This window comes from Scyliorhinus torazame, chromosome 18, assembly GCF_047496885.1.
Source record: "Scyliorhinus torazame isolate Kashiwa2021f chromosome 18, sScyTor2.1, whole genome shotgun sequence".
Taxonomy (NCBI): domain Eukaryota; kingdom Metazoa; phylum Chordata; class Chondrichthyes; order Carcharhiniformes; family Scyliorhinidae; genus Scyliorhinus; species Scyliorhinus torazame.
The window spans coordinates 134,657,826-134,683,929 of NC_092724.1; the positions used below are offsets into that span (position 1 = coordinate 134,657,826).

The 26,104-nt window shown below is 45.6% G+C and overlaps 1 protein-coding gene across 2 annotated transcripts in view; it reads right to left on the reverse strand.

Annotated features, from left to right (window-relative positions):
- abca5 (ATP-binding cassette, sub-family A (ABC1), member 5) overlaps positions 1 to 26,104 on the reverse strand; it is a 186,891-nt gene that overhangs the window by 152,236 nt on the left and 8,551 nt on the right. For both annotated transcript variants that reach the window (XM_072483424.1, XM_072483422.1), the window contains exons 3-4: positions 6,767 to 6,962; positions 3,395 to 3,568 (exon numbers count right to left, since the gene is read on the reverse strand). In XM_072483424.1, coding sequence (XP_072339525.1) covers positions 3,395 to 3,568; positions 6,767 to 6,962 — 370 coding nt within the window. The remainder of the gene's footprint in view (positions 1 to 3,394; positions 3,569 to 6,766; positions 6,963 to 26,104) is intronic.

Consider the following 26,104-nt stretch of genomic DNA (forward strand, 5'->3'; position numbering starts at 1 on the left):
TTAGGGAGCGGCCGTGATATTCAGAGGGAGATGTCAGTGATCCCAGTAGGTCCATAGTCGATTGGAGGCGTCCCAGGGGTTACGATGCAGGAGATGTTGCCAACAATGTGTGGCATCGAGGCCAACACTGCTAGGGTGGTGACTGCACTGTAGAGCCTGGTGCACGACGTTGGCAGCATGAGTGAAGGTGTCCAAGGCATGACGCAGTTGGTGATGGCCATGGCTGAGGGCCTCGGCAGACTGTCCAATTCACTGGGGAACATGACCCACTCTCAGATGGGAATGGCTGAGGCACTGCGGAGCTTGTCCTAGTCGCAAGTCAGCATTGCCGAGTCACTGCAGAGCATGCCCCAGTCACTGAGGAGCATCGCCGAGGGCATCAACACCATGGTGCAGACATTGGGAGCCGCCAGGGCTAACAGAGCCAGATGATGCAGGGGCAGCCGGGGCTCACATAAAAGAGCTAACGTTTTGAGTCCGATGACTCTTTGTCAAAGCTTTGACAAAAAGTCATCGGACTCGAAACGTTAGTTCTTTTCTCTCCCTACAGATGCTGCCAGACTGGCTGAGATTTTCCAGCATTTTCTCTTTCGTTTCAGATTCCAGCATCCACAGTAATTTGCTTTTAACTAACATCAGAGGATGAACTGTAGATATGGGGGGAAGGGAAGGAGGAAGCAGTGAGGAGAAAGGTTAAGGAAAGGTGGAGAACTGCAAAGGGAGTTACATTTGTATTTAATAATCCAGGCTACCTAATAAGACAATGGACTCTCAAACAATCTTTTTAACCCATAATGGCTAAGACATTATCAGTCTAGAACACAAAAGTTCATCTTTTGTTGAAGACATCATGGAGAGATAAATCACGTGATCAAGGCCTCTGGCACATTGAACAAGTAGAAACATAGGGCGAGATTCTCCAGCCGCGTTGGCCTGGCGACCGGAGAATCCCGCCCCAGGTCAATGGAATTTCCATTCTACGCGACTCGCCCGTGGCGTTATTGGGCGGGCGGGCCGGGAGAATCCAGCCCATAGAAAATGTGAGCAGAAGGTCATTCGGCCCTTCTAGCCTGATCCGTCATTCAATATGATCATGGTTGATCCTCTATCTGAATGCCGCATTCCCGCACTCCCCCTTGATGCCTTTAGAGTCTAGAAATCTATCTATTTCCTTCTTAAATGTATTCAGTGACTAGGCCTCCACATCCTTCTGTGGTAGAGATTTCCACAGGTTCACCACCCTCTGAGTGAATAAGTTTCTCCTCATCTCAGGCTAAATGGCCTACTCCGTATCCTGAAACTGTGACCCCCTTGTTCTACATTCCCCAGCCGGGGAAAACATAATCTCTGCATCCACGCTGTCCAGCCTTGTCAGAAATTTGAAAGTTTCTGTGAGATCCTCTCACATTCTTCTAAACTCCAGTGACGACAGGCTTAGTCAACCCAATCTCTCTGCATACGCCAATGTTACCATCCCAGAAATCAGACTGGTGGATTTTTGCTGCATTCCCTCCATGGAAAATGTATCTTTTTGAATGTAAGACCACCAAAACTGCACACAATATACAAGGTGTGGTCTCACCAAGGTCCTGTACAGTTGCAGGACCCTTGCTCCTATACTCAAGTCCTCTTGTAATGAAGATCAAAATACCATTTGCCCTATTAACAGATTGCTGTACCTGCATTCTTGCTTTCAGTGACTGCAGTACAAGGACAATCTATCATCATTTAAATAATACTATACCATTCTGTTTTTCAGACTAAAGTGGATAATTTCACAACCATCCATGTTATAATGCATCAGCCATGTATTTGCCCACTCACTCAACTTGTTTAAATCACCTTGAAGCCTCTTAACATCCTCCTCACCGTACACATTCTCACCAATTTTCATGTCGGCAACAAACTTGGAAATATTATATTTCGTTCCCTCATCCAAATCATTGATGTATACTGTGAGTATGTGAGGTCTAAGCACTGATCTCTGTGGGACCCAACTAGTCACTGCCTGCCACTTCAAAAAAAGACCCATTTATTCCTACTCTCTGTTTCCTGTCTGCTAATCTATGTCAATATATTACCCCCAATCCAATGCGCTTTAATTCTGCACACTAACCCTTTATGTGGGACTTTATCAAAAGCTTTATGAAAATCTAAATACACCACATCCACTAATTCTCCCTTATTCTACTAGTTACGTCCTCAAAAAACTCCAGTAGGTTTATCAAAACCTGATTTCTCTTTCATAAATCCATGTTGACTTTGTCAAATACCGATGATAAGTGTCCTATTATGACATCCTTCATAATAAACTCTAGCATTTTCCCTCCGACTAATGTAGGCTAACAGGCAATAATTCTGTTTTCTTCTTTTTCAAATAGTGAGGTTATATTTGCCACCCTCCAATCTGCCAGGACTTTCCAGTCATCTACAGAATTTTGGAAGATAACAACCAAGGCATAAACTATTTCCATAGCCATCTCCTTTAGAACCCTGGGATGTTGATTATCAAACCCTAGGGATTTATCGACTTCCAATCCCATTAATTTCTCCAGCACTATCTTTTTTAAACTAATTTCCTTCAGTTCCTCATGTTAGTAACATTGCCTTGCAGGGTTGAACAGAACAGTCTGCTGTTTACCATCTAATTAGCAGCCTCAGGGAAAAGGAATTCTGTCCAGGTTGAACACCTGGCTCCATCTACACTGCTTTTGCTGAAAGTTCCGTACCATCGCCTACAAGTCTGATTCATCTCTGCGTGCCTATCTCATTGTGTGAAGCCAACACCACCGGAACACTGAGTTATACAGCACCAGTTTTAGTCTACTGATCTCTGTGAAGGAATACCTTATTGGACTTTGATTCTGGACTCTGGAACCCAAGTGAAACAATATTTATTTTCTCTGTCGTCTTTGCACTGCAAATTTTTCTTTTCTCCATCCTTCTCTTTCCTGTCTGAGTGTGAAGACAACATTGCGACCCAGCTTTTGCATTTTGCATGTGTGTAAATAAACTACCTCTTTTGAGTTCATTCTATCTTGGGTTTGCTGTGAGTTTATTAATAGAAAATTAGACCACACCAAAACAGAAGGTTTGGTAATTACACCACCACTTATAAAGAGGGAAACAAATCAAAACACCTTTCTACTTGGGGTTGAGAGGAGAAATTAGTATTGTTTACATTATTACTATCCAAAACACTAAGCAAAATATATTAGGACGGGGGACCAAAACCTTTGTCAAAAAAATAGGCTTTTAAGAGAATCTTGCAAGAAGAAAGAACGGTAGATAGGTAGAAGAAATTCTGAATACCTACCACTTCTAGATAATTGGGTGAATAAATATGTTTAAATGAATGTGAAACCATCCTAACCTTGTGATTTTAAGCTGTTACCTTTCTCATCAATGAAATCAATCCTTTCGGTGGTACGTGGAACTTTATTGTAGGGATACCGAAGTTGATATGATAAAGAACTGATGAATGAAACTCCCACTAATGGTCTAGAGGCATGTGAACAGCAAGCTTTTTCCATTGATTGTTCATCTCTGAATCCTTGCAGTACCATTTCTGTAATGGGAATGCAAAAGAAAATCTGTCTCTGACTTCATTACTTGATAATGTAACAATAAACACTCAGTTCTGCAACACTTTTCAATATGACGTTCTCATTAAAGTATCCAAACTATGGCAAACTATTGCCTCATTCATTCCAAGATAGTTATGAGAAAGGATCACGGCCCTGACTGCTATTCTTGAAAATAATTTCAAGCATCAATCTGTTCATATTATTTCTGACGAGAGTGGAAAGCAAAATACAGAACAAAAGTTATTTGGAACAACTCTACTCGACCACTGGAATCTTTCTTTTGAATGCTTAGCCACTCGAAGCTCAAGGCCCTCAATATGTTACGCCAAGGCAGTAATATATGGGCTTCACTGCAGTCTGCAAGAAACCAACTTGATCGTAATAGTATAGTTTAAACACAATCTAGACATGCCCACTTTAACAAATGTTAAAATAGAGATCATAAAATAGTGAACTATTTTAGGAATTAAGTTGTACATTGTAATTAGGACACAATGGGAAGCTAATTTTCCCATTTTTTAATCCTTACTGTCATACTGATAACATAACTTGCTTTGACAATGCCGTTATCAGCTCCAGACAAAGTTACCCATTTTGCACTTGCAGCACTCAAATGGCCCCCCAATGACATAAACACCTCAGATGTTAATGTTCCAGTAATCAAGTGACTGAAAGGCAGCCTTTGGAGCCATTTTTAAAATAATCAGCAACATTATATTTATTATTCCCAAGTTTCAGAACAATGTGAAACACTGGAATCACCTTAAATTACTACGAAACAATCCAAACCTGATGTATTATTACTGGCCGGCGAATGTGGAGAAGGTACGGAGCAGGGTCAGAGGGTTGACTCCCAATGGGTCAGAATGGAGGAGAGTTTGTGTAGGAGGTCAGGATTGAAGGCGCTAGCAACAGCGCCGCTCCTGACGACCCTGGGGAGATACTCAGGGAGTCCGATAGCAATAGCTTCGTTGAGAATTTGGAGGCAGTTTTGCTAGCACTTCAGGTTGGGGCAGGGTCAAGGGAAATGACGATTCAGGGGAACCATAAATTTGAGACAGGGAAGTGGGATGGCAATTTTCGGAGATGGGAGGAGAAAGGAGTAAGGACACTAAAAGATTTGTTTCTTGGAGGTCGGTTTGCAGGATTGAAGGAGCTGGGAGTGAAGTATGGGCTGGAGCAGGGGGAAATATTTAGACACATGCAGGTTCGAGACTTTGCCAGAAAGGAGATACAGAGCTTCCCAGTAGAACCGGCTTCCACATTGCTGGAGGAGGTGCTGACGACAGGAGGACTGGAGAAGGGTAATATCGGTGGTTTACAGGGCTATTTTGGAAGAGAAGAAGGCACCGCTGGAAGGGATCAAGGCAAAGTGTGAGGAAGAGTTATGAGAGGGTATGGAGGAGGGGTTCTGCTGTGAGGTGCTTTGGAGGGTGAACGCCTCCACCTCGTGTGTGAGGTTGGGGCTGATACAGCTGAAGGTGGTGTATAGAGCACACCTTACAAGGGCAAGGATGAGCCGGCTCTTTGAAGGGGTAGAAGATGTGTGTGAACGTTGCGGAGGGGGACCCGCAAACTACGTTCATATGTTTTGTTCCTGTCCAAAGCTGGAGGATTACTGGAAGGAGGTTTTTAGGGTAATCTCTATAGCGGTGCACGTGAAACTGAACCCAGGCCCTAGGGAGGTCATATTCGGGGTGTCGGACCAACTGGGGTTGGAAACGTGTGAGGAGGCAGATGTTGTAGTCTTCGCCTCATTGATCAACTGAAGGCAGATTCTGTTAGAGTGGAGATCAACCTCTCCACCCTGTGCCCTGGCGTGGCGGGGGGAACCTGCTGGAATTCTTGATGTTTGAAAAGGTCAAATTTGAACTGAGGGGAAGGGTGGAGGGGTTCTACAATTCATGGGCATTATTCATTATGCACTTTTGAGAATTGGATTACATCAAACATTAGGGGCTGGGAGCTGAGAGGGTTGGGGGGGAGGGGGATTGGATGTGTTAATGGTGACTATGGGTGATTCCTGATTCCTTTGTGTCATTTGTTTATGTTAACATGTGGGCTAATGTTTGGGGATTTGGTGGGAGGATGGGATCATTGTTATTTTTATGGGGATTGACATTGTATTCGTTACTCATTATTGTTTATTGTTGGGTGTAAATTTGTGAGAAAATGTGAAACAGGAGAAGAATAAATATATAATTTTTTAAAATTACTACGAAACAAAATATAAGTTGAAGTATAGAACATTTGAAGGAGGAATATAGAAATTAAGATAGCACAAATATCAAAACAGGAGGGAAAAGGGAATACAATGTTTTAATGCATTTACAATACAGATATAAAACATTCAGGAATTTTAATATATCGCATTTACTATTCCAATAATAAACTCAACCTCTGAGTGACATTACTATAATACTGGCACAGCATGAATTGCAGTATTTAACATGAAACCTAAACCTGAAGCTCAGAAGTCCCTGGAGTTGGCAGCATTCTGCGGGTTCTCTTCTCATCTACTGGCCCAAATGATATTAAGAGATTCAGAATTGGCTTCACACCTCAGAAATGGTTACTTTTAATTAAAAGCCAAAAATGTCATTTAATTGTTTGATGAGAAGGTTTTTATTTCCACACGTATCGAATGGATTTGTGTTTGCTCATCACAAGTACAAAAATGCTACAATTGATTTAGATTTTAAGTGATCCTTATTTCAATGCACACTACGAAACGAAGTTGGCAAGGAAAATAAAGAGTGGCCAGAATTTTCGAGCCTTTCACGCTGGCGGGATCTTCCGGACCCGCCAACGTGAACAGAAATTTCAATGGCTCACCATCAGTGGTCCACTTCAGGGGCTGGAAAATTCCAGCCAGTGCCGAGACTTCAATCTAAAAGCAGTGGTGTTATAGACCCCTTCCCAAGACAGACCTGAAAACATTGTGGCTTTGCAGCAAACATAACTGAGACTAAACCTACCGCAAGACCAAAGATAAGACTAGGCCTCATTAAACCCGTTTGTATATGGAGTAACTGTAGGTTCACGTTCTACAGTACACTCTATTAAACCTCGGTTTAGTTTCTCACAAGTGTATATCACTCATCTGACACAATTTTTCCTCCAGGTGTTTAATATATTTAGCACAATATGCCTCTTATCTGGGTACATTTAATGCTCACCAAGCAATGTCGCTACTTCCTCCATGATTTCCTTGGTGTGATTGTTCACTGGTGTATATCCAAGTCTGTAGTTACGTGGTACAAAATCATCCAGCTCCTCTGGCTCACTGGTGAGCGTCTTCAAGTAAAATTGTGGAGGTACAAGAACACTTAAACAAACCAGGGCAAAAACTAAAAAGAGTGGCAACAGTAATTCCTGCAAGAGAATTTTAATAAAAATTACTACTTCCATATTTGCAGGCAAACTTTAAAGAGAAGTATTCATATTCTAAACAGTATGATTCATGCAACAACAAACCAAAAGTGAGGACAAAAGAGGTCAATTCTAACTCCCAACAACTTTTGGAGGAGAAAGAAAGTGCAAAATGCACTTACATGGGGGCCTAGATTTTAGGCCAGGAGATTTTGGACTCCTAAACTTCACTTTCATACTATCAGCTACTTACCCAAAAGCATTTGGGTGGCTGGAAGTGACTAGTTGGCATTAAAGGAATGCTTGCTGGCAGTAGTCAGGTGACGGGGATTTTGGGAGAATCTCACTGGAGTTAGAGGGTGCGAAGAATCCAGGACAGAGGCTATGATTTTCCTTATGAGGGCCCATTCCTGCCCCTGACAGCCCTCCTTCACAAAGAAAAAAATTCCCTTATATTTTAGGGCCTCCATGCCCTTCTGCAAGTTTCTGATTTGCTTTCACATGGCAGAAAAGCCATGGCACCTTCTTCACTCAGGCCCTGGTTACAATCCAATCAGGGATCCGCTTGCATCAATATATGAGGTTTCCAATTGCTTACGCCGGACTCCTCAACCACCAAACTGCAGAGAGCAGTTTAAAATGGTGGCCAGCAGCATTCCAGTTGGAATGAAAAGAGGTATGGTTGAGAACTCAAATTTTTCAGGTTCCCATTTTTGGACCGATCTAAAGTTTAACATTAATATAGGAAAATAAACTCTTCAATGCCTAAATATAATGTAGCATTTGCCAGAAAATGCAGCTTCGAAAATAATAGTTGCATTTTCTTTTTTTTTTTAATAAACATTTTATTGAGGTATTTTATGACATTGTAACAGCAGCAATATAAACAATGTACATGAGAACATAAACATAGTGCAAATACCACCTCCCCCCCCCAAAAGGTCCCACCATTAATTAACCCCCTAATCTACACTAACCTAACCCCCCCCTGCTGACGATTAATTCTCCACAAAGAAGTCGATGAATGGTTGCCACCTCCGGGCGAACCCTAACAGTGACCCTCTCAAGGCGAACTTAATTTTCTCCAGAGAAAGCTAGCCACGTCCAATAGCCAGGTCTGCGTCTTTGGGGGCCTTGAGTCCCTCGCTAGTAATATCCGTCTCCGGGCTACCAGGGAAGCAAAGGCCAGAACGTCTGCCTCTTTCTCCTCCTGGATTCCCGGATCCTGTGACACCCTGAAAATCGCCACCTCTGGACTCAATGCCACCTTTGTTTTTAATACCTTGGACATGACGTCAGCAAACCCCTGCCAAAATCCTCTCAGTTTTGGACATGCCCAGAACATGTGCACATGGTTCGCTGGTCCTTCCGCACATTTTGCGCACCTATCTTCCACCCCAAAGAATCTGTTCTTCCGGAACACTGTCATGTGAGCCCGGTGAATGACGTTGAATTGAATCAGGCTGAGTCTGGCACAAGTTGCGGTCGCGTTGACTCTACTCAACGCGTCCGCCCAAAGGCCCTCCTCCAACTCTCCCCCAAGCTCCTCCTCCCACTTTCGCTTCAGCTCCTCAGTCTGCGTCTCCTCTGATCCCATAAGTTCCTTATAAATGTCAGAAACACAACCCTCACCTATCCATCCTCTGGAAACTACCCTGTCCTGAATCCCCCTTAGCGGCAGGAGTGGGAAGGTTAGTAATAGTTTCATTTTCAACTGAACTGCAATAAAGCAAGATTAAAAGATTAATTGGAACTCTTGAAAAATCCCCACCCTCTTCTTGCTGAAAGTTGATAACAAATAATGCCACCCATCGTGAATGCAAAAATCTTCTACTAATATTCAAAAGCTTTCTACAGAAAGCTACTCTTCTGATGTGCCGACCTACTGTTAATGAAGATGTTCTGGGCCTTCTTTCAGTTTCAGTCGCATTCCATCTTGTTTATGCATGTTCCTTAATTGCGAGCATATGTAGTTTTGGTTTATGTGAACTTAAACATGCAACTTTATCCTTACCAGTACAAATGGAAAAGCAAAACAGATGGCTTAGTAAAACATAGAGCAAAAATGGAAATGGCCCAAAATAGCATGCTACAAGGCCAGAGGTTTGGGCACTGATTTGAAAAGGGCAATATTGGGTCAAATAGAATGCTCACAAATGATACGTGCATTTTAGTGCACTTTGCACAAATAGCTTTTTTTTGTGAGGGCCACGAAGAATCCAGCACGAGTTTCAAGGATACAAAGAAATAACATTTATTTACAGTAATATATATATACACACACAACTACAGCAGCAACTTTGCTTGCTGCTTACTCCTTCCTGCTGGTTCCAAACTGGCCAGCTTTATTTATACAGGGAGTCTGCTAATGATTTCTCCGCCCCCCTCATTGGGGAAGCTCATACTCCCACAGGATTGTGGGATTGTCATTAGTCCCCAGCCAATGGTAAGCAGGCAGGTTATAACATCCCTCCCCCCCAAAGTCCAAGGAATCCACCGAAGACCCTGGCAAAGGAGGGCGTCGGACTTGTTTTGCTGCAGGCCGGACACCATTTGCACGAGGCGCTGGATCGGGCGGCATGTAACGAGACGGAGACCGGCGCTACCGTGATGAACGGCGTAACAATTGTACATCCACGGCCCGTGGGCCCGAGGATTCCCCCTCTGATGCGACCTGTGTCTCCATCTCGGAGTCAGAGTCTGCTGCCTCTGTCATCTCAGCGTCTCTATCTCCACGCGGTTCTGTAACGACCTGCGCAGGCTTTGAGTGAGGCACCAGAGGAAGATTGTGAGGACTACGTTCCATTGTCTCTGGTCTCTGTGGCTGTAGAAATGAGCTCCGGGGAATCTTTGAAAGGGATAGTCTTCTGGGCCGAACGTGGTCTACATGTTTGCGCTGGAGACGACCCTGGGTTTGCAACTGGTAAGATATAGGGCCCGTTTGGCGAAAGATTACGCCAGGGACCCACTGGGCACCACCAGCAAAATTGCGAACGAACACTGGGTCACCGGGCGCAAACTGCCGAATCGGCCGATGCCGAGGAAAACCCTGTCCCTGCCGTTCTTGTGTGCGACGTACTTTTGCGCCAATGTCCGGGAAAACCATACTAAGGCAGGTGCGAAGTCTCCGGCCCATTAAGAGTTCTGCGGGAGCTACCCCAGTCACCGCATGGGGGGTGGTCCTATATGAAAACAAAAAGCGAGCCAGTCTCGTGTCCATTGACCCGGAAGACTGCTTCTTTAGGCCTTGTTTGAATGTCTGCACTGTGCGCTCCGCCAACCCATTTGAAGCCGGGTGGTAAGGGGCAGTGCGGATATGGCGTATGCCGTTCATCTTCATGAACCTCGCAAACTCCTCACTAGTGAATGGAGTGCCGTTATCCGTGACCAGCACCTCGGGGAGGCCATGCGTACTAAAAGACAAACGCATCTTCTCAATTGTTGCGCAGGACGTTGTGCCTAGCATCTTATGCACCACTAGCCATTTAGACTGGGCGTCGAATCAATAAAAGGAACATGGGTCCTTGAAAAGGGCCGGCGAAATCCGCATGCAAGCGTGCCCAAGGCCGCCCTGGCCATTCCCAGTGATATAGGGGCGCCTGGCGGAAGTTTCTGATGCTCCTGACAAAGGGAGCAGTTTTGGGCCACCTTCTCAATGTCGGCGTCGAGGCCTGGCCACCAAACATAACTCCGGGCCAACATTTTCATTTTGGTCACACCTGGATGCCCATTGTGCAAGTCTCTTAGTATCAGCTCCTGTCCTTTTTCCGGGACAATCACACGCGTCCCCCACAAGAGGATGCCGTCTTCCATGCTGAATTCTGACAGCTTGGAGGATAATGCCCGCAACTCACCTGGGAGCTGTCTATGCTGCCCACCATATGGGACTATGTGTCGAACCTTTGACAGGACTGGCTCCGTCTGGGTCCACTCACGGATCTGTGATGCCGTGACAGGCAAGGTGTCCATAAAATTTAGGGTTGCAACCACCTTACCGGTCGTGGGGGTCGACATAGGCCCTGTGATCAAAACGTCATCGAAGCAGACAGCGACACGCGGTAAACCTCTCAAAATGCCCTGCATAACGCGTTGAAAAATAGGGCAGGCAGAGGCTACTTCAACGGCCAAACGTGTATATTCATACAGGCCCCGGTGTGTATTAATCGTTACATATGGTCGGGAGGCAGGGTCCAGCTCCAACTGTAGGTAGGTGTGACTCATATCTAATTTTGTGAACGAGAGTCCATCTGCATGCTTCGCGTAGAGCTCCTCTATGCGAGGCATTGGATATCGGTCGAGTCGGGTAGCCGTATTCACTGTAAGTTTATAGTCGCCGCACAAGCGAACTGTGGCATCTGGCTTCATTACAGGTGCAATTGGTGCTGCCCAGTCAGCGAAACGAACGGGCCTGATAATACCCAAAGTTTCCAAACAAGTGAGTTCCCCTTCTACCTTCTCGAGCAAGGCGTAAGGCACCGGAAATAGCGTGGCGTGGCTCCTGGTTCGACTTGGATACGGGCTACGGCCCCTTTTATTTTCCCCAAACCGGGCTGGAATACATCTGGGTATCGTCCTAGCACCTCAGTCAACCCTCCAGAAACTGTTTTTAGGATGTGCTGCCACTGCAAGCGCAAATAGCCCAACCAGTCCCGAGCCAACAGGCTGGGCCCATGGCCACGCACCACGATAAGTAGGAAACGCCCCTCCTGGCATCCATAAACAACAGGGGTCATCGTAGTTCCTGCAATGTCCAATGGTTCCCTGTGTAGGTGGCCAACCTGGCCTGTGTGTCGGTTAATGTAAGGGTCTGTATACCCTGCTTGATGCAGTCGAATGTCCTCTGGGCGATCACGGAGACCGCTGTGCCAGTGTCCAACTCCATCTCAAGCGGGTGACCATTGACCCGTACAGTCACCTTAATGGGGGCCACACGGTGGAACTGCCACACAATGCAGCTGCAGGCAGTCGTCCTCCGTCTCCACGTCCTCAGGAGTAGTCGCCGCAGGTTCATCCACCTGGAAGGTACGGCCCCTGGGCTGGTCCCAGTTTCGGTCGGAACAACGGCGCCTCTGGCGCCCCGAGGACCGCCATCCGCGACGGGGTCGGCGCCTACAAGTCTGACACGGACATGGCTCCTCATCCATTGGTTCTGGAGAAGGCTCCCTTTGGGGAGGAATGTCCGACGGCCACTGGCGTCGATCCGGACGTCGCCTCGCCCAAGGTACCGCAGGAATGCGGAGGGACGTTTTCGGACGGAAGGGGTTGCGCCCCAAGGCATGCACTTCCATTCCCTGTAGCTCCTGCACTCCTCGTTCTGCGGTCTCTCGGGACAATACTATTTGAATGGCCTGTTGAAAAGTCAATGTTGGCTCAGCTAACAACTTTCTCTGGGTGGCCGCACTGTTAATACCGCAAACCAAACGGTCGCGTAACATTTCTGACAAGGTCTCACCATAGTCACAGTACTCCGCAATCCTGCGTAGCCTGGGTAGAAAGTCGGCAAGGGATTCTCCTAGGGTCCTCTCAGCGGTATTAAACCGGTAACGTTGGACTATCGTGGACGGGGTTGGGTTAAAATGCTGCCCCACTAAATTCACAAGTTCATCAAACGTTTTGGTGTCTGGCGCAGCTGGGTATGTAAGGCTCCTAATCACCCCAAATGTGTGCGAGCCGCAGGCGGTGAGCAATATGACCACCTGGCGTCGTTTTCGGTGATATTGTTTGCCCGGAAATAGTAACGCATCCGTTGTGCGTACTGGTTCCAGCTTTCCAGCGCAGCATCAAAAACATCCAAACGTCCGTACAGAGGCATGGTGTAATAGAAAACAACTTCCAACCTGTATCCAACAAAAATCCAGGGAGGTGGCTCCAGCAGTGTAGACAGTTATTCACTTTAACCCTCGTCGCCAGTTTTGTGAGTGCCACGAAGAATCCAGCACGAGTTTCAAGGATACAAAGAAATAACATTTATTTACAATGATATATATATATACAACTGCAGCAGCAACTTCGCTTGCTGCTTACTGCTGGTTCCAAACTGGCCAGCTTTATTTATACAGGAAGTCTGCTAATGAGTTCTCCGCCCCCTTCATTGGGGAAGCTCATACACCCACAGGATTGTGGGATTGTCATTAGTCCCCAGCCAATGGTAAGCAGGCAGGTTATAACACTTTTTAAAAGATTTAAATCATTTGAAACTTACATTTTAACCCCATTCATTTTCTAGGCATTAGCTTTAGAACTAAAATTAAACCAAATTGGCCAGGTGACCTTTGTGTTTTGGCTTTAAACTCAAACCAGACTGGGATGAACTGTCAGGGCTAAATGGGATCAAAGGATTGCATACACGGTAGCACAGTGGTTTGCAATATTGCTTCACAGCGCCAGTGACCCGGGTTCGATTCCCAGCTTGGGTCACTGTCTGCGTTGAGTCGGCATGTTCTCCCCGTATCTGCATAGGTTTCCTCTTGGCGATCTGGTTTCCTCCTACAAGTCCCGAAAGACATGCTTGTTATGTGAATTGGACAATCTGAATTCTCCTGTACCCAAACAGGCGCTTGAGTGTGGCGACTAGGGGATTTTCACAGTAACTTCATGCATTCCAATGTTAATGTAAACACTAATAAATATTATTATTATTACCACTGGAATATGCAAGAGCAACAGTTGGGTGTGGAAAGAATAAAACTGCATATTTAGGGAGAATGTACAGTTCACAGGCTATAAAAGACAGCATATGTTCACACAGCAGACACAAGTGCAAAAACACCTGCACCCACTCTTTCTCTAATTTACAATGCAACAAATACTAAGAAATATTTTTGCATGAATTTTCTGTCAAATTCTGTTTGATAACTGTAATAACCCAAGCTAAAAGAAAACCCCCGAAATGCCCTTGTTTGAGAAACTTGAGCCTCAGATGTGGATGTGGAAGACTGGCCCAAGTATGCCAAACGCACTACTTCTGCACCAACGGCATAAAAGGGGATGGCAGGCATAAAGTAATCCTTTTGACTCCATGCAGGGACCCAACGTTCAGCGTTAAGAGTTTAACTTATCCTGTATCCCCGGACACTAAAGATTGTGGATCTAGCAAAGAACTATTATGACTGTCTGTAGTCCTCCAGAGTTACCGATTCAACATGGCTGGGAGGACCCGTGGTGAACCCATGACAGAATTCCAGGCTGGATTAAGAAAGCTGGCTGAGGACTGAAATGCTAGTGTGTGGGATCAATAATGTCACAATGCAAAATAAATTGTTGGTAGAACCCACCCGAGACTTCAAAATGGCTATAGAGTTAGCACCATCCTTGGAGAATGCCGAGAAAGGGGCCCAACAACTTCAAGGGATGATGAACAATAACCCCGATGCCCTACCCAAATATTTCAGGGCACGGCCAATCCCGCACGCTTTACTTCCCAAAGTAAAGCCAAACTCGAGTAGTTACAGTGCCTCGGGATAATACGACCTCTGCAGTTGACAAAGTAGGTTGCACCAGTAGTCCCTGGCCTCAAGCCCAACAAGACAGTCTGCCTTTGGTTAATAAAGTCTCACGTTTAGATTGGTACCCCATGCCACGCCTATAGATCTATATGCCAAACTGGCAGGCGGTCGATCCTTCACCAACTAGATATGATACATGCCTACCACCAGCTAGAACTAAACGAGTTATCCAGGAAGTAAATGACGATTAACACCCATAAGGATTTATACAAATGTACACGCTTGCCCTTTGAGGACACGTCGGCATTCGCTATTTTTCAACACATGATGGGGAAAATTCTCCAACGGTGGCAGTATACTAATCACAGGAGCCACGGAACAAAGAGCACCTAGCAAACTTGGAGGAGGTGTTTAAATGGTGTCTGTCTGAAACAAGAAAACTGTGTATTCCAGGCAGGCGAAGTGATTTACCTAGGGTACCGAGTTGATAAAAAAGCCTATATCCGATGAAGGATAAAGGCCGTCAAAGAGGCACCGACCCTGCAAAATGCAAGAAAATCAAAATCCTTCCTAGTCCTCATAAGCTACTATGGGAAATTTATCCCAAACTTGACCACTTTATTGTCACCCCGACACACACTGTTAAAAAAACAGCAGAGGTGTTATGGCAGGTGCTGCAGGATGAAGCCTTCACAAAGGTGTGCAGCAGTTGCTATTATCAAACATCCTGGCTCATTACGACCCCGACAAAGAACTGTCCCTTTGATGGGATGATAGCATAGAGAGACCTGTAGGATATGCATGGAGAAACCTGTCAGACCTGGAAAGACGCTATTCTCAGATCGAAAAGGAAGGGTTGGAGGTTATTTCTCAGGAGAAGAAATTCCACCCATATGTCTAAGGCTGACATTTCACAATCACAACAGAACATAAACCCAACTGAGCATTTTCCAAGAGGATAAACGCAATCGCCCTAGCCCAAATCCAAAGTTGGACATTGCAGTTCACGGCCTACGAATCCTCTCTCTCGAGCACCACCCAGGAATACACATTACCAACGCAGATGCCTTGAGTCTCCTCCCGCTGCCCACAAGCTTGGACCCTCTGCCGACACTGGAAGAAGTCACATAACCTTGAATGTCCTGGATACCTTGCCAGTATTTTCAAAGCACAGATTTAAGTGTGGAACCAGAAGGACCCCAATCAAAATTGCACCACCTGATCCTCAGTGGTGGAATCGGAGAACACCCCATGGATGGTATGAGGCCCTTCCTCACTAAACTACGAGAGCTGCGTGTAGAAGATGGCATCTTCCTGTGGGGAGCCCAAGTAATTGTCCCCTGCCCAGGTCAGCACCCAATCCGGCCTGGCGGCACAGTGGTTAGCACTGCTGCCTAAAGCACCAGGGACCCGTTTTGAACTCTGATCTCGGATGACAGACTGTGTGGAGTTTGCACTTTCTCCCCGTGTCTAGGTGGGTTTCCTCCAGGTACTCAGGTTTCCTCCCACAGTCCAAAGATGTGGAGGTTAGGCAGATTGGCTGTGCAAAATTGGCCCTTAGTGTCCAAAAGGGTAAGTAGGTTTACTGCAATAGGTTCGGGGCTTGGGCCTAGGTAGGGTATTGTTTCCAAGTGTTGGTGCAGACTTGATGAGCTGAATGGCCTCCTTCTGCACTGTAGAGATTTTATGATCCTATGAATTACACAATGGACACCTCAGGGTATCCAAGATGAAAATGTTCACAAGGAGCTACATCTGTGGCCCAGGCTCAATACAGACATCGCGAATTTGGTGAAGCATTGTTCCTTGTGCCAGGAGAACCAGAAGCTACCACCTTTGGCCTCCTTGCGTGCTGGTGCACGTGGACTTCGCTAGTCTGTTCCTGGTATAGGTGTTCCTTATTATGGTTGATGGCCACTTAAAATGATTAGAAGTACATCGCATGTCCTCCATGATTCCTCATGCAGCAACAGAAATATTCCAGCAATGTTCCTGTACCAACGGCATACTAGAGGTCCTCATATCGACTTTACCAAAGGAGAATTTCAGGAATTCATGAAGTTGAACGGCATGAGACACATCCGAATGGTGCTATACCATCCATCCTCTAATGGCCTGGCTAAACGGGCAGTTCAAATATTCAAAACCGGAATGAAGAAACAACCTGCTGGTTCCCGGAATAGGAAATTGGCCCAGTTCCTCTTTGATTATAGAACTGCGCTCAGACTCAGCTTACAGTTGTCAAAGCAGGAGACTCCAAAAAAGTACAACACCAGAAGACCCGAACAGTCCTTCAGGACAGGAGATGCCGTCTATGTGCAGAACTCTGGAGGAGACATGCTGGAAAAAACTGGTCCGGTTTTTTTTACAAGTCAAAGTCCAAGGGAGGGTTGTGAAAAACCACCTGGACCAACTATGAAGCAGGGGCCACTCTCCAGTGGAGACGAATCCAGCAGAGGGGATATCCTTGAAGCACGTTGCGGCTACCTCCGACAAGGGGACTCAGCCTATGAGGACCCCAGAATCTTGTCCCTTGACGATAAAGACTTGGATTCCGAAATGGAGACTGAGAAGATCGCTCCTCTGCCGGACGGGTCAGCGCCGAAGACGAGCCTCCACCTGTGGCTCTTCGGCACTCAACAAAGAAGCAATGATCTCAGCCTGCTTCATGCTCCTGATCCAGCTCCACCTGCCTCCAACGAAAGAGGCCTCAACATCGCAAGAATTAGAGGGATGATTCGGGCTTATGAGGGGAGGAATGTGATAACCCTCACGAGCACCAATGGGGATCGCTGATTGAGCTCCTCGTGGGCTTTGTAGAATACGGGTTCCCGTAGTGAGTGGGTGGAGGTCCATCCAGCTGGGGCTCGTTAGCAGGACCTTTAAATGTAGCTCCCAGGCCTGGACCAGCAGTTTCCCGATAGTCCTGGGCTGGGAAGTTTGTTTTGAGTGCCATGGTAGCAGCTTTATTTTCAGTTTAAAATAAACCAATTTGGCTTTACACTCCGCTCCTCTTGGAATTATTACAATAAGGTTATTGTGAAACGGCTTAAGATGTTTTCCGACCTTAGGGGTGCCATATCTAAACACTAAGTTATTGATGAAGGAGGAAATGCGAGAGTTCTGTTTTCTTATATAAATTAAGTTGTTCCTGTTGTATTTAAGTAACATGTGATCATACCTTCGTGCATCTTTCAAAGACTTTACAAGAAAGACTTGTTTGAAGACACTATTGCATAAGGCAACCGTGGCAGTCAATTTGTTTTATTACTTCTCAGGATGTGGTTATCAGAGGGCTATTTTTGCTGCCCTTCCCCAGTTTCCCTTACCAAATTCAAACTTATATAATTATACAAACAGGCTTATTTTAATTGTACCTCCAATAAACCTAATGCCTGAAAAGATAAAATCAGTTAACAAAGTAACTAATAAATTCTTTAATTTGAAAAAAAAAGCTGTAGCCTGCCAGTTCACCTTAGAAGGCATGAAGTGTCAATCACTTAACAACAGCATGCATTTTACATAATAATGTTAATGTGGAAAAACAGTTTGCAAGCATAATCAGACAGAAACTAAAGGAGGAGATATGAGGGTAACGAACACCTTGGTCAAAGACACAGCTTTTAAGGAGAGTCTAAAAAAAGGAGTCTTACAACACCAGATTAAAGTCCAACAGGTTTGTTGTGAATCACTAGCTTTCGGAGTGCAGTTCCTTCCTCAGGTGAATGAAGAGGTGGGTTCCAGAAGCACATATATAGACAAAGTCAATGATGCAATATGATACTTTGAATGCAAGTCTTTGCAGGTAATTAAGTCTTTACAGGTCCAGACAGTGCAACTGGAGAGAGGGATAATCACAGGTTAAACAGGTGTGAATTGTCTCAAGCACAGTCGGTAGGATTTTGCAAGCCCAGGCCAGATGGTGGGGGATGAATGTAATACGACATGAATCCAAGTCAAAGTCCAGTGAAAGGCTGTGAAAAAACAACTGAGAAGCAGGGAGCACACTCCAGTGGAGTAAAGTTCCCTCTGGTAAAGTCGATACTTACTCGATTGTAAGTGTTCTCCAAGGCGGCCTTCAGGACGCGCGAGAACGCAGAATCACCGAGCAGAAATTGATAGCCGAGTTCTGCACACATGAGTACGGCCTCAACCGGAACTTTGGATTCATGTTGCATTACATTCACCCCCACCATCTGGCCTGGACTTGCGAAATCCTAACAACTGTCCTGGCTTGAGACAATTCACACCTCTCTAATCTGTGATTATCCCTCTCTCCAGTCGCTCTGTCTGGACCTGTAAAGACTTAATTACCTACAAAGACTCGCATTCAAAATATCGTCTTGCATCATTGACTTTGTCTATATATGTGTTTCTGGAACCAACCTCTTCATTCACCTGCGGAAGGAGCTGCGAACCGAAAGTTAGTGATTCGAAACAAACCTGTTGGATTTTAATCTGGTGTTGTACGACTTCCTACTGTGCCCACCCCAGTCCAACACTGGCATCTCCACATCATAATAAAAGGAGAGTTAGCTGGAGAGGTTGAAAGTAAATTTTCAAAAGTGCAAGGTCTAGATGTCTGAAGTAGAAACAACCAATGCTGGGAGTGAGTGGTGAACAAGAGGCCCAAGACAGAGGAAAGCAGAGTTTTAGTAGATTGTAAAACTGCAGGAGATTAAAAAGATAGGAAATGGATGCCATGAAGGATTGAAACACATTGATTATAATTTTAAGTTTGAGATGCTTGAGAACTGGAAACCAACAAAGGCCACTGAGTACAGGGGATGACAATAAGCTGGATGATGCAGGGTAGGAAAATGGTGGAATAGTTAAGTCTGGATGTGAAACTGGCATAGCTGAGGCACCCAGTGACAGATGGGCTGAGGCAGGAGCAGAGGTAGCTGATGCATAACAGAGGCAGTCTTTGTAATGTAGAGGACAAGTGGTCAAAAGCTCAACTGGAGGTCAAATACAACACCAACTTTGCAAAAATGGGCCTGGTAGTGTAGTAATGATGGTATTGTACCCACAGTCCACTGATAGGGAGTTCAAACTTCACCACAGACCTAATAGCTATGCAAGTCCACAATGTTGTTGAATCGGATATCAGAAAAAAGTGACCACGAAAACTGGAAAGGTTTTTGAAAAAATTTAATTCTTCAGTGAAAGAAGGCTGTCTTACATGTGATTCTAATCCACACTATTGATGTGTTTCAAACAATGGGTCATGTCCCACACATGAACCAAGGCCACCCACTTCTACCTCTCTACCACCACTCACTCATCTCTTCCACTGCCTCTATGCTGTCAGACCACATGTCAAATATCCAACCCTGGACAAGCTACAATCTCCGCCTGTCAAATGTTGGATAGACTGAAACCATCACCTTTCATGTCTGGTGCAAACTCCATAATTCATCATCGATTCCCTTCCTCTCCACAGCCATCTTCTCATATTGAACCAGACCACACTCAATATAGGAATATTTTACAAGTTTAACCATAAGCAGATTCAAAATTAATTGCCTCAACATTTTGCAACAGAAATAAATATAAATTCATTGGAGTTGACTAATAATTACTACGATCCAATTGATGTTACTATTGGATTGGATGGTCCCAGATTGAAACCCTGGCTCAAATATAACTTTTACTTTTTTTTGAGAAAATGTTGCCGAACAGAGTCACATTTGCTTTTAATTGGCTTTTAACAAATAAAACATTTACTAAACATGAAATGTTGACTGTAATACAGTACTCCTTCACTCCCACTTATCTTCACAAATGTACACAGATTTTAAGGATACAAAGGTTACAAAATATATGTTCTCAGTACACACACAGTCTCTGTAACCCAAAAGGCTAACTGTGGTCAGACAACACCTCACTGTGAAACCAAGTGGTAGGTGTCACCAATCAAACTTCTGTGGATTTCTCCTCAAATTACAACACCCCCCTTCTCCCCCGGCCCCCCAGATGATTGCCACACAAGGGTTCCCAAACTCCACTCTCAAAAGACACACTTTAAAATCTTCTTACAAACAATGCTTTCTGCAACTGTTTCCAGCATGGATTCAGTTACAGGATTTCCAACTCTCCTTTCAATATTCCTTGGTCTTGAATAGCCATATGCATTCATGTTTTTCACCCTGAATCTAACTAGTGTTTTACCTTACTTATACAGAAACACTAAATTAAACTCTCTTAAAGCTATACCTATTTCTAATATCCAACGATACAAACATAGATCACTTAAAAATCATCTTTATTAGTGTCACAAGTAGGCTTACATTAACATGCATGAAGTTACTGTGAAAATCCCCTAGTCGCCACATTCCGGCACCTGTTCGGGTGCACGAGGGACAATTCAGAATGTCCAATTCACCTGGCAAGCACATCTTTCAGGACATGTGGGAGGAAACGGGGTGAGCACCCAGAGGAAACCTACGCAGACACTTGGACAGTGACCCAAGCCGGGAATCGAACCCGATTCCCTGGCGCTGTGAAGCAACAGTGCTAACCATGGTGCGACCGTGCTGTCCCTAAAACTGCACTTAAAACGTGCACTTAAAACTACCTCTGCTTCCTGACACAATTGTTACAGGAGGTACCACGTTTTATGTTGGGAAAAGGGAAGACTAAAAAAATAGTTAATTTAAAAAAAATAGCAGTTATAAAATATAAAACTTGGTGTAAAATATCAATCTCCCTCTAACCTTCTTTGCTCTAAGGAAAACAACCCCAATTTCTCTAGTCTCCCCACATAACTGAACTCTTCCCTCGTACCATTCTAGTAAAATCCTCTTCACTGGCCTATTAATAAACTAGTTAAATTAACAATGCCATCAATTTGAAAATTGCACATTCAAATTGAGCGATATGTTTAGATTTAACTACATGTTATGCCTGTGAGTTGTAAATGCTGCAGTTTGTTAATTAGAATGAATGTATTTGCATTATCCAGCACTGTTTTATTTTTGAAGGGGTTAAAAGTTCCATCAGTTACAGACCTTAACAGTGCAATCAAGCATCTACACTGAAGAACTAGTTCTATGTACAGACCAGATACAAATCTGCATTTAAATGACAGATTCATCAATACATATTTTGCAGCTACGCAAAAAATATACAAACAAAGATTTGACATATTCAAGCAGGCTAAACATTTACAAAACACGAGTTAGGACCAAGTTAGAGTACAGTGCTCAATTCCAGGCACCATACTTCAGCAAGCTTGTCCAGGCCTGAACAAGGGCACAGAGGTGATTTACTAGAATAGTACCAGGGAATTAAATTATAATGTGGAGAGACTCGAAAAAATTGGGTTGTTCTCTTTAAAGCAGGGAAGGTAAAGGGGAGATTTGGTGGAGGTATTCAAAATAATAAATAACTTTGATAGAATTAGTATGGAGAAAATGTTTCCTGTGGCAGAAGGCTGGGTAATCAGAAGGTGCAATTCTCTGGAAAAATTTCTAAGTGTGGTAACGAACTTCCCTGCGCTCGGCCACGCGAGGCTGGTAAAGTAATTCAATATTAATTGGTCCACTTAACGAGGTTTCTTGGGCTTCTCATCGCAAATGAAGGCTCGCCAGCTGATTCGCCGGGACCACACTTGCCAGGCCCCTGCTAACAAGGTCGAGAAGCACGTGCTCAACCAACCCTAGCCAGCTCGCAACAATGGCGCCCAGGAGACCGGCCCCAAGATTCAGAGATGTTGACCTGGGGAGGCTGGTAGACACTGTGGAGGCCTGAAGGGATGTCCTGTTCCACCGACGGTCCCGGAGAATCAGCCACAAGGCAGCCAGTGCTGCTGCCTGGGGTGAGGTGGCGGCAACTGTCAGCTCGGAGAGTATGACCAGGGGGACTGGCCTTCAGCGTCGTTAAAAGGTAATCGACGGGCAGCTGAGGAGTACAGCAGAGGAGACTTAAGTAGGCAAGGGGGAGACCAGGGATCCCCGGGGGGAGAAAGTCGCTTGCAGACTCGGAGAAAGTCGCTTGCAGACTCTCAGGGAACAGCACAGGAAACCGACAGCAGCAGCACCCGAGGGGGGGGTGGGGTTAGAGCCACGTTAGTTTCGATGAACACGTGTGGCATGGGCAAATAGAGCTGATAGGGGAAGTGCCTTATAAACATGTTTCTTTTTTCCCACAGTTCGTTTTCACTATGTTCAGGCTCTTTGCACAGGGCCTTTTTTTTTCTCTGTAAATGTTACAAATTTGTTTTAAATAAAAAATTTCACAAAAAAAAAAGGTAATCGACCTACACCGGGCAGCACGAGTGAGTAAACACCATTGCTCCCCCGCCCCCAATAACCATCAGGAGAGGGTCTAGACAGGCAGAGGGGTGCCGGACATAAGGGGCGGGATTCTCCGGCCCCCCGCTGGGCCGGAGAATAGGCTGTGGGTGGCGCAAATCCCACCCCGCCGCCCCAACGCCGGATTCTCCGCCGCTGGTTTTTCGGCGGGGGGTGGGAATCGCGCCGCACCGGTCGGGGGCCGTTGGCAGCGGCACCCCCAGCGATTCTCCGGCCCGCAATGGGCCGAGTGGCCGCCCGTTTTCGGCAGATCCCGCCGGCGTAAAATACACCTGGTCCATACCGGCAGGACCTGGCTCTGCGGACGGCATGCGGGGTGCTTGGGGGGGCGCGGGGAGATCTGCCTGGCCCGCGATGAGGGCCCACCGATCCGCGGGTGGGCCTGTGCCGTGGGGGCACTCTTTCCCTCCGCACCGGCCGGTGTAACAGTCCGCCATGGCCGGTGTGAAGAAGAACCCCCCTGCACATGCGCTGGGATGACGCTAGCACACGATGGCGCTCCCGCGCTTGCGCCAACTCACGCCGGTCGGCGGAGGTCCTTCGGCGCCGGTTGGCGTGGCGCCAAGCCCTTTGACGCCGGCTGGCCCGCCGGGTAGGGGAGAATTCCGCCCCAGAATCTTCACCTCCTTCGAGGAGCGTGCCCTGGAGATGGCCGGTGTGGCCAAGGATCGGTCAGCCACACGGAGGCTAGCAGACGCCACAGATGTGAGGAACCACCGGGCTCCACCCGGGGGACCTGTCAAACGTGAGTAGTGACTGCCTTACTGACTGACCCATCCCTCCCACTGACCACTGTCCATTCTCCCACAGGTCCTCCAGCTGACGGTGCCGGCCCATCCCGGGCGGCACCCTCTCCTGACTCCAAGGAGAACACTTCAGAGGGGAGCTCCGAGGATGCAACCATAGTCGCAGCACAGCCATCATTCCCAGCCTCCATCAGTGCAGATACGTTACCCTCGGTAGAACGTGTCAGTGGACAGGCTTTGGGGGCACAACCTGGTGAGCACCACACCGCTGATGATGGGCATCAGGTGGAGGCAGGAACCCCCAGGCGATACAGCAGTCGGAGGGAGCAACCTGAACATTCAGAGGGAGATGTCAGCATCACTCCAGCAGATCAATAGCCGCTTGGAGGAGTCCCAGAGGTTACGGGCGCAGGAGATGGCACAGGCAATGTGTGATGTTAAGTAATGGGTTAAGAGACATTGCAATTAGTTGTCTCATTTATGTTAAGTATCCATTAATTGACACTGATATGTAAAGGGGCTTCAGGTGGCCTCTGTCAGGTGATGTATAATTAGAGTTTTGTGCAAAAGCTGTTGGAATGAAATAAATGTGTGTTTCTGAAAAAGGAACGGAACTTTAGACTCTTCATATCACAGCAACTAAAATGTCTTACAATTGGTAACAGAGGATGGTTGCTGTGTAAATGTGAAGGATTGAAAGACACAACTTTTCCAGATCAAACCAAGGAGTGAGTGAGAAAAGAGGGAAAAAAAGGGATATAAGGCTGAACCGAGGATAAGGATGGCTGGATATGACTATCCTCCCTTATTTTCTGAAAGAGAATCGTACGACCAATGGAGAAGTGCAGTAGTTATGTGGACTACGGTAACTGCTTTGGGAAAGAGAAAACAAGGTATGGCATTGGCTCTTTCTCTATCATATGGCAATAAAATCCGAAACAAAGTGCTTTCTGAGTTGGAATTGGGAGAGTTAGACTCAGAAGAAGGTCTGGAGACTTTATTACTGACGAATGTGATATAAAATAGTTACTTTAGAGATATTAGTTACTGTAATGTAGAGGTAGGCCAGTCTAATTCTGGTGAGTTCACAGACAAAGGATTTCAGACCGCATGGAAAAAAGCAGGAAGAGGTGTGTCCACCAAAGCAGGAGAAAAGGATGCTGGGTAATAGGGGCCAGAGGAAGGGATTGGAAGTGAGCCAATCTGAATAGATCAAACAGGTCAGGAGGGATATAGGATGACCTATGGGCGTCGAGTATGTGAAACTTGATACCATTTGAATTGATTTGCAGAGATCCCTTTGTCTCTTTGTTCATTCGCTTTCTGGGATGTAGGAGACTGGATGTCTCCTATGTTTCTGTGAAATGAATCAAGCTTGCAAGCTAAATAAAGTAACTAATGCTGTACCTGCAAATCCATCTCGACTTTTATTGAGGCCAGACTGACGGGTAAAGAAACTTGGGATTCTACATTATATTATATGGATAAGATTTATAAGAAAGATGACTTGTTAAGTGCGTATGAAACATGGTCGTATTTTGATAAGTTCCGGAAAATGGAGGATATCTCTATGGAAGACTATATAATGGAATTTGGCAGACGATATAAAAGGCTGCATAAACACAACCTGGAATTTCCACAGTCTGTGTTGGCCTTTAAATTACTTGACTGTGCTAGAGTGAGCAACATGGATAGGCTCCTCGTTTTGACAGGAGTTCAGTTTACTGATAAGGATACCTTATTCGAACAGATGACAAAAGCTTTACAAAAGTTTCCGGGGTAACATTCGATTCTGATGGCTCTGATGACCCATATAGGTCAGCCTGTAATAAGGCAGAATATGGAAGATACATTACTAACAGGATGGCGAAATCGTATGGTTACGAACAGGGCTCAAGACTATAGAAGGAGACCGAGCCAAGGAAATTATGAAGTCAGAAACCCAGTTAGAACCTACAATAGGAAGATAGAGTGTTTGAAGCAACACATGACACGAAAGAGTCAGAAGAGGAAAGAGATAGTCAACAGAAAGAAGGCATTGTCCTATTGACAAGCAGTTTTACGCCGGTAATGAGGGTGTTGGTTGCAGAATCCTTCAATTGTGCTGTATTGGACAGTGGCTGCACATCTACTGTGTGTGGAATTGACTGGTTAAAATGTTACCTGGACTCTTTGAATGCTGAAAATCGTAACAAGGTTAAGGAATTTGAAAGTTCCACAAGTTTCAGGTTTGGGGATGATAATACTCTGAAGTCGCTGAAAAGAGTGGTGATCCCTTGCAATATTGCCTGAGTGAATCATTTCATTAGCACGGATGTTGTATCAAGTGAGATACCTTTGCTTCTGAGCAGACCGTCGATGAAGAAAGCACACCTGAAACTGGATAAGGCAACAATAAGGTTTTTGGAAAGACGGTGGACTTACAATTTACACAGTCGGGACACTATTGTATTCCATTACTGACAAATAATATTTCAAGTAGAGTGGTTAAGGATGTGTTAATGGCAGTTGAAAATGGGACTTTAACTGAGGGCGACACGGTAGCACAATGGGTAGCACTGTTGCTTCACAGCGCCAGGGTCCCAGGTTCGATTCCTGGCTTGAGTCACTGTCTGTGTGGAGTATGTACGTTCTCC